The sequence below is a fragment of the Aptenodytes forsteri genome, unplaced genomic scaffold, assembly GCF_000699145.1.
Source record: "Aptenodytes forsteri isolate BGI_AS27 unplaced genomic scaffold, ASM69914v1 Scaffold8, whole genome shotgun sequence".
In the NCBI taxonomy this organism is placed as follows: domain Eukaryota; kingdom Metazoa; phylum Chordata; class Aves; order Sphenisciformes; family Spheniscidae; genus Aptenodytes; species Aptenodytes forsteri.
The window spans coordinates 1831745-1841645 of NW_008796218.1; the positions used below are offsets into that span (position 1 = coordinate 1831745).

Below are 9901 nucleotides of genomic sequence, written 5' to 3' on the forward strand. Positions count from 1 at the left end.
TTTTGACTTGTCGGAGCATGTCTCTTACTATTGTCGGTTTCAAATAGAATTCAAGGGGGATGTCTAATCTGAAAAATGGCATTATGGTTGTAATCTACGCTCTTCTAAGAATCATGAGAATCCACATGAAAGAAATGGAGCTGAGTGAATAGTGAACCAGAGATGTCGTATTTCCAGAAACTTTGAGGAAGCTTTTAGAAAAAGATGTCTTTCTTCGGGGAAAAGGACATTTGGAAAAGAAAAATAATTCTCTGCAGTATAGTTACTTGCTTATCAAAATTGCTTTCCCAATTCTAATGGAAAGAAAGAATGCATAAATCAACTCTGTCATTTCTCCCATTTCCTATAGCTTGAGCATCTGGTACCCTAGACCTTGTGCTGCACAATCAGGACAAAATTCTTCAAACAAACAAAAATTACTTTAAAATGCCACAAGTAGTATAATCAGTAGTCAAATGGCCACATGCTGGTGTTACCAGTTTGTTTTACTTCCCAACATAATTAAGAAAAATGTGTGACAAAACTGAATTTCTATACGATGCATTAGGTATTTACTATGCCAAGTCAAGCCCTTTTTAATAGCAGTTCACTGATATCAAGATAGCTTCTGGAGAACTGGAGCCAGCGACTGGCTTATAAATCCTGGTTGTTTCTGAGCTCTGACCCTGACTCAACGACTCAGAAGTTTCTTCCCAGTCCCAGGTCATCACCCTCTGTTGAAAGCACAAGTGGCACACCCTGATTAATGGTGAATTATCAGCAGCCATTTAAGGGTTACTACTACAAAAAATAAGGGGTTTTTTACACTTTTGATAAGTGTAGGAGAAATATTTTACTATAAAAATACAGAGTAAGATGAGACCTGCAACAGTCTCAGTTTACTGAAAAAACAGAACAATTTTTAGTATCTCAAAGCGAAGAAGAGATTGGCCATGATAGCTATATGCAAGAGAGCTGATTTTAGGACACAGTGTGTAGCAAGTGCCTTTCTTTCCAAAGATTCCAAAGTTATCCATTTTATTTGTCAGTTAAGACAGACAGTGGTTACAGTGTTCATATAGTATTTTCATTGACTAGAAAGTGACTTGTCACATGCAACCCTCAAAACCTGTTAATTCTGTTTCTCAGAAGCTCAGCCTTTATATTTTTCTAGCAATGACTAATCTTAGAAGAGAGTGTTTTCTCACTGGCTCCACTTCCTCTATCCTTCCCCCAGACACTGCACACATACTCCCTTCTTTGGCCAACTCTCAAGAGAAAGTACAGACAGTCTGGAGAACAAATCTTCCTTCATGCAGATTACATTCTCCTATAAACACCTCAGCGACAGGTATATAACCTCCAGCAAGACTGCCACCTAATCTCTGGCAACAAAATAAACAAATCAAAGCCAGAAGCTTTGATAAGGGGATTTGCAAGAATCTGGGATCTTGGGTACTGTAAATGGAAGGAAGAGTCTTTCCAAGATTTTTGAAGAATCATGTAACTGAAGAAAGAAACTTTCTTTAATAAAGCTGAAATTATTGATCTCTCCTGCCACTATTATAGTTATACAGAAATGTTCAAAATAAATCCTCTATGAAGATTCCCATACCTATCCCTGAGCTTCTCTAAAAAGCCACTCCTAACATTGTATTTGTTCCTGTCCACAGGGCCCTCAAATTAAAGCATTAACTTTTAGAAATATTGAGACACTAAAACGTGCAGGGACTTAGCAGAAGAGGAGCCAGGGAAGCTGCTCTCTGAGGCTTCCTCAAATATTCTCAAGAACAGTACTTAAATAGGACGGATCCCACCAAAGAAAAACATGATTTATAACCACACCTTCTGTTGCAGAACACACTCACTGTTTTCTTAAGTACCGCTTGATACTGATACCTTCCTTCATATCATTGCCATTAACAGGTATCATAAATTCTGGAATATTTTTTGCCTCTAATCTTTTTGTCAACTGAGTCATTAGCATGCCTGATGATGATTTTGTTAGCAGAAAGGGCTTTTTTGTGCGTTTTTCTGAAATATAAAGCTAGCTCATTACTGAGTATAGTATTGAATAGTAACACATTACGGATTCTATACAACACCGCTTACGAGGATGCACAGATGAAGAAAGCATTGTTTTCTTTCCCTAGAAGTTTGCCACACTACAGAGCATTAGGGTCCTCCTTATTAAGAGGCCACCAGGAGTGATAAATACATGAAGATCTCCCCAGTCATCTTCAGCTATTTTGAAAAAGTGCCTTAAAGAGTTGGTTTCCTTTGAGCTAAAAAGCTGCACCCTCAGGAATGAATGCTACTCAAGATAAGTCAGGATAGCAGACTTGGGAGTCTAATGTTAGAAAAGTAGCTGAAATTTTCCTTTATCACATTTTTGTTCAGCCAAGTGTAGCTTGCGTTCTGGTTTTCCTATTCTCCTTTAGCAGCTTCACGCTTGGCTTTCCATATTAAGAACAAACACAGTCCCCCTGAACCCACTGAGTAAGCACTGTGCTGATAAAAAAATCTCTTGATTAAGCACAAATTATTTGCTTAATCAGTCAAGCATGTTAAGAACATAGGTAGTTATAAACCACCATTCTGTCCAAAGGGACTATGATTTTTACCCTTAATAATATTTACTTTTGAAATCTCTGAGAATGAGAATGAAGGGCAGGTAAGACAGCTTTAATCGACAGCATTAATCAACCTTGATCCCTCCAGATCATGGAGCAGCGCTTGGCATAACTTATTAGTAATTTGTGATCTTTGTAGTCTAAATTATGCCAAACTCCTAATTTTGTCCTTCGGCTTCCCCACTCTCCTGAATAGCCATGGCTGAAAATACCATTCCCCTCAGCTCCGTAATTCCACCTGTCCTTGCCCCTTCCCGGTAAATCCCTATAATTAGTTTTGGGAGTAGGTCTCCAGAGTGCTGCTCTTTAGTTCTCCATTACAGGTGTGCATGAAGGACACTCTCCTCCAGATGTCCCTGGAGCCACTCAGGCTTCTTTGTTGTTTTTTTTTTTTAAAAAGCAAGGAAAGAACTTCATTGTTACATTTTATGTTCTGAATCATACCATGAATTTGTTATGAATGCTTAAAAAAGCAAGGAAAACTTCATTGTTACATTTTATGTTCTGAATCATACCATGAATTTGTTATGAATGCTTAAAATTATAGGGCATTTAAAAAGAATATAATGAGACGATCTGGAGAATTTTAATAGATAAATTGCTCGTTATTTTGTTCTCTCCTCTCATCAGAAGAACAGTCTCTGTCTTGTTCACTAGCACCTCCTGGAATGCCTTTGATACCTTTATAAAAGTTGGCATGTCACTTTATATCCAGTTGTAGAGGACTGCTGCTCCTGAAAACATGACCTAAGAGGACCTTGTGGTTCATAGGAACTATGTCATCACCACTAATCTATTGTGTGGAGTGTCACAGTAGTCATGTGCCTCTGTGACTTTTTAGGGAAAGCAAAAATCTGTTCTGTAACATAGCTGTATTTCTTCATGATGTGCCATTTAAGATTTGTGCTCTAATATTTCAGCCTTTGTGAAGAACTATTTGGTTTGGGTTTTTTTTTCTCAGTGCACTGCATGGATGGGATTTTTTTATTCATTTCTAAGAGCTAGGTTCAAAACTTGTTTAAATCTGCTTCTCTCCATCTGTGCTCAATCTATGATCCTTGGATCTTTTTTTAAAAAAACTTATCTCGGAGGATGGAAAAATCTCATTTTCATACAATATTTCAGTAAAACTTAGGAGTAACTGTGTTGTGTAATTTCTGAAGAGTTTCAAACACTGCTTCCTCTCCCCAACATCTATAAAATACAAAGGGAATTATTTGCATATAAAGAATTTGATCATCCAAACATCATGCTTTAATGAAACATAAATCAGCTAGAAAGAGCTTACTTAGTTTTTCATAAAAGAAACAAATCAGTCTGAGTTATTTTTCTGCATAATTAACACTGTTTGCTGTTTTAAGTAGAGGGATCAGAGTTGTCCAAAGCAGTTAAGATTATAGCAACATCAGCAGTTTTTCTGTTTGCTTTACTTTTATTCATTCTGGCATCATAGCTAATTTCTAATTAAGTAAATGTGTTTGAAAGTATGATTCAGGGGTGATGATACACTTCTCCATGCTAAGTGCATAAAGCTAGTTTAATAAAAAGGGTATTGCACACAATGACAATTTTCTAGTGGGTATAATTATCTCTGCAGCAAACAAGTGAATGATGTATTTCAGGATGTGTGTTTGGATGACGACGGGCTGATTGGGCACGCTAACAAGCAAGGCCGTTCACCAGCAAGCCTCTTATTCTTGTACATCAGAGGCCTGCGATGACAGTAGAAGTTGCTTTCTGGTGGCTTTTAATTCTCTCTTTAAAATGTCTCATACTTTAAGCAGACACCCCTTTGGCAGAACCGAGGATGGGGGCCCATCGTCGTATTGCCATCTCATTTGCAAATGTCATCTTTTCTGATCCAGCCCCAAGAAGCATGAGCAGAGCAATGAACAGAAATCCAGATTGCTCCTTCTCTTTTAATATCCAAAGAATATGTTACTATTTGGGATTGACAATTCAGTCCAAGATTGATCCAGAGCCCACTGAAGTCACTGGAAGTCTGTGATTGCCAAAAACTACCACTGACTTCAGTGTGTCTTGGAGCAAGCCCTTCACGGGCACAGAACTCCCTGGGAAATGGCTTGCTATATTGGAAAGCAAAACTGATTAAACAACAATTAAACACAACCAGCTATCTGGACCTCCCTCCACAAAACCTTTGTGGCTTTAGAGCCCTACCCCGATAAGCAGGAACGTGGAAGACGAAGTTCTTTACTTTTTACCTCATATGGCTCAGCTCAATAGTAATTAGCTTCTGCCTCTGCTTCTGTGGGCCTCCTGCACTCCACAGCTGCAGCAGCCAAACCTTGTTCCCTAGAAAAAATTAGACAATTATCTCTGGGAATTTATTTCCCAGCAAGAATATTCACATCTCACTTCTCTCCAGTACTTCATCACCAAGATGCACAGCTCTTGAAGGACTATCCAGATCTCAGTCCAATCTACTGTCATGTTCAATAGCTCATCACTGCAAGAGTTTCATAAATGCACATTTTCCAGATATATCTTCAGTCTGTGTTTTCTCTGGTAATCCCTGCCTGGAATCACAAATTAAGAAATATATCTACAAAAATCCCATAGTTAGTTTAGAATAATTAACAAAAAGACATTTCTTGTTAGAGGAAAAGTTGTCCTTCGGACTCTGAAGATAGCTGTTTGTCTGCAGTCTTCCACTGCAGTCCTTCCAGCGCAGCTGTCTCAGAAAGCAAGTGATACCTGGGCAGTGGGGGATGGAGGAATGAGGTATTCTTCAGGCTTCACTAGCACTGATTTGTACTGTCACGCTTGGAGCATTATGAGTTTGCCATCTGTGATGGGCACCATTTGGGCAAAGCATGCCTTTCTTTAAGGGAGCGAACAAATAGCGATGAAACGACAACCTGATGATCTGCTCGATTTTCCATCTGTATTTTCTTCTAGAAATCTTGAACTTATGTGTTCTTCAGCTTCCTCATTTGAAGAATCTCATCTTTCAACAGCCAGCTCCATCCAGAATTACTAGTGTTTCATGTACCATCTAGGGTGCTTTGCCTAATGTTTTCAAAACCAGCTGCAAAGTATAAATCTCTAGCACCTCATATTTTTAAATCACTGTATCTGCTTCCCTACCAGTTGTACAAAATGTTTGAAAAAAACAGCATTTTCTCTACGGTGGAAAAACATTTTAGTCTCTGCTGAAATCCTCCAGGTTTGTTGATGTTCTGCTCAGCCTTACTGTCTTTTACTATCCTGTGTGATACTTGGATGATAGCCAGGCACATATAAATTGCTCCCACTCATGCTCTCTCTGGCGGTTTTATGTGCCTTTCACTACTTTCTAGCAGATATTTTAGGCAGCAATTTATTCCTATCAGGTTTTTTTCTGCTTACTTTTTTTCCCCTTTTTAAAACCTATTACATCTTTTTGCCTAGAATTTACTTAGTGTTTTAGGACCCCTGGGGATCAATGGGTCAGAGACTACAATGGCAAAATCATGGCTTTCTCTTTAGGCCTGTAGAAGGGAGTAGGAGGCCATAAGAAAGACTCTTACTGCCCAATTTCAATGCTTGCAATGCCAAGGGGCAGAGAGTGGGCATGACTTTGAAGCTGGAAGTGCCCATCTTCCCCTCAGGACGTCTGGCTCAGTACATTGGAGGCAGCACAGAGAGGAGGCTTCCCATGCCAGATAAAAGGGGTGGTACAGATTACTTCTTGATGGGAAAATGCAAGAAACCAAAGGCTGATCTGTGGTGCTCCTAGAAACATTTCGTTCTTGATTTTCCTCTGAGTACCACAAGTTTACACCAAATAGAGTCTAAATTTTGGACAAATCCATAACCTAGTCTCTATTAAGTATCCTGGTTTTTTAATTATATTTCTCCCGAAGATTAAAAGAAAGAGCAGAAAAAGCAAAAAAGAGGAAATAAATAATTTAAGGGGCTTCTGTCTAAAGGCAGAAGAAAATGAGCATTATGGATTTAGGCTGAACCTTCCCCTGCAGCCCCCCAGTTGATAAATTAGCTTTCACCCCTCTTAGAAGAGTTTCTGGCTTGCTGTGAATCATGCCATTCAAACGGCAATCCTAGTGAACACTGTGTCTTTGGGAGGGTGAGAGCGTAAAACTGAACCATGCCCCACTCCCAGCCCTTGCCACACACCCCAGCTGCTATACACTTGCATTGGCAAAATTATCTGTGGGGCATATTGTGGCCTGAGCTGGTAATTGGGCCCAAATGTAACAAAGAGCATCAGTCAGTCCTAGCTTAGAGTTGATTAGATCACTGCAAGTAGAGCAGATATTTACTAGAGCATATTGATGTTATTAAGGCATATAAGCATGTTAGAAGTTTATCATGTTTCAAAAAAATAGGGACATAATAATAACAAAAAACCCACAGAAACTCTGGCACTTAGTTCTCTATCCCAGCACATCTCTTTAAAAGCCCGTTTGTCATGCGTTCATCCAGGTATAAAATGAGTGTCAAAGCACATACCAGAGGTGAGTATTAACAGGCCTGTCCTCATCCGACTTTGACCTATTGCATTAAATTTCTAATGCTTTGTTTGATGGACTGTGACTCTCTGGTGTCTTCGTAGAGGTGGTTGTGATCCTAATTAAGAAAACTGTAATTTTAATATTGCATTTGCATCACATGGTTTGCTGCAATTTTTTCACGTGCTGCTACGAAACAAACCTTCCCTTTGCCTTCATAGGTTACACAAATGGACCAGAAACTGAACCTCATTACAGATATGCTACATCATCTGGTTTCCCATCAGCAGGGGGATCAAGGGAACAACAGATCATCTCAGAGAGGCAACAACGTCAATTCGGATCTTTTCCTCCCTAATAACACCCTGCCGACCTACGAGCAACTGACAGTACCGAGAAGAAATGAAGATGATATATCCTGATGTGGTATAAGTCTGGGTTGGGTTCTTCCCACCTTTCTCCTTTAAATGGGACTGAATGTTGAGAACCTGGAAGGAATTAAGTTCATCAGCCATCCAAGAAAACACGCGACCACTTTATCTATACCACTAGTCTCAAATACGCTCTTCTAAAGCCACTCGTAATAGCCGAAGGATTGCCAGGCTGTCTTCTACCAGGCAAAACTTACTGAAGCTCCATGTTGATTTTGTTCACGAACAAATGATCACAACTCGTTATTTCTCAGAAAGACCAAAACGATGTAAAGGCAGGCAAAATGGCAAGGATTTAGAGCTCCTTTAATAATAATAATAATAGTAATAAGAATATTCTAATAATACTTGAACTTAGATGGAAGAAGTGCATTCTGTTTATGAATCTGCAGATAGCAATATATTTCTACTACTAAGGTTTTTAAAACAAACTAGGATAACTTATGTTGTTTTTATTGTATAAACGTACACTAACATTCTAGGGAATGACAAACCACATACTGAATGATTTTCTTTTTCTGTTTTATTTTAACGTTACTACATAAACAGTTATCAGAAAATGACCAGGTTTTTTAAATCTGTTTTTCTTCAGGGAGGAACTAATCCTTAATCTGGAACAATACTATTTATAGTGGAAAGTGCTATAGATTTTTTAAGAGATCAGTTTTTCATGGGGAGACAATAAAGTATTACATAGAAAAAATGATTCTGCTTTCTAGAAAATTGTTGCCAAAGAATTTATATATAAATAGAAAACACAGTGGTCTGAATGTACTTGTCCTGAAATAGCTTTTTAAAAAGAAGGCCCACTACTTCTTAAATGTACTGGGTTTTAGCTTACAGTCAGCAAAAGTAGTACAAGAGGCTGAAGTGACTGGACTTGCTGGTCAAGTGCTGGGGCTGGCCACTTACTGAGCATCCGTAATCCTCGCAGGAATCGAGGCCCCAGTTCAGGAAAGCATCTCTCATCCAGAGAGCATATATGACAATTTGAATAGTTTCCTGAATAACGTCTTGAGAAATTCAAAACAAACCTTCCCTTTGCCTTCATAGGTTACACAAATGGACCAGAAACTGAACCTCATTACAGATATGCTACATCATCTGGTTTCCCATCAGCAGGGGGATCAAGGGAACAACAGATCATCTCAGAGAGGCAACAACGTCAATTCGGATCTTTTCCTCCCTAATAACACCCTGCCGACCTACGAGCAACTGACAGTACCGAGAAGAAATGAAGATGATATATCCTGATGTGGTATAAGTCTGGGTTGGGTTCTTCCCACCTTTCTCCTTTAAATGGGACTGAATGTTGAGAACCTGGAAGGAATTAAGTTCATCAGCCATCCAAGAAAACACGCGACCACTTTATCTATACCACTAGTCTCAAATACGCTCTTCTAAAGCCACTCGTAATAGCCGAAGGATTGCCAGGCTGTCTTCTACCAGGCAAAACTTACTGAAGCTCCATGTTGATTTTGTTCACGAACAAATGATCACAACTCGTTATTTCTCAGAAAGACCAAAACGATGTAAAGGCAGGCAAAATGGCAAGGATTTAGAGCTCCTTTAATAATAATAATAATAGTAATAATAATATTCTAATAATACTTGAACTTAGATGGAAGAAGTGCATTCTGTTTATGAATCTGCAGATAGCAATATATTTCTACTACTAAGGTTTTTAAAACAAACTAGGATAACTTATGTTGTTTTTATTGTATAAACGTACACTAACATTCTAGGGAATGACAAACCACATACTGAATGATTTTCTTTTTCTGTTTTATTTTAACGTTACTACATAAACAGTTATCAGAAAATGACCAGGTTTTTTAAATCTGTTTTTCTTCAGGGAGGAACTAATCCTTAATCTGGAACAATACTATTTATAGTGGGAAAGTGCTTAGATTTTTTAAGAGATCAGTTTTTCATGGGGAGACAATAAAGTATTACATAGAAAAAATTGCTTTCTAGAAAATTGTTGCCAAAGAATTTCAATATAAATAGAAAACACAGTGGTCTGAATGTACTTGTCCTGAAATAGCTTTTTAAAAAGAAGGCCCACTACTTCTTAAATGTACTGGGTTTTAGCTTACAGTCAGCAAAAGTAGTACAAGAGGCTGAAGTGACTGGACTTGCTGGTCAAGTGCTGGGGCTGGCCACTTACTTTCTAGAAAATTGTTGCCAAAGAATTTCAATATAAATAGAAAACACAGTGGTCTGAATGTACTTGTCCTGAAATAGCTTTTTAAAAAGAAGGCCCACTACTTCTTAAATGTACTGGGTTTTAGCTTACAGTCAGCAAAAGTAGTACAAGAGGCTGAAGTGACTGGACTTGCTGGTCAAGTGCTGGGGCTGGCCACTTACTGAGCATCCGTAA

General features: G+C 38.6%; 1 protein-coding gene across 1 annotated transcript in view; it reads left to right on the forward strand.

The window, feature by feature from the left end:
• The window catches only part of KCNQ1 (potassium voltage-gated channel subfamily Q member 1), a 371368-nt gene extending 363859 nt beyond the window's left edge, over positions 1-7509 (forward strand). The window contains exon 20 of the mRNA XM_019474489.1: positions 7309-7509. Coding sequence (XP_019330034.1) covers positions 7309-7509 — 201 coding nt within the window. The remainder of the gene's footprint in view (positions 1-7308) is intronic.
• The last annotated feature ends 2392 nt before the right edge of the window (positions 7510-9901 follow it).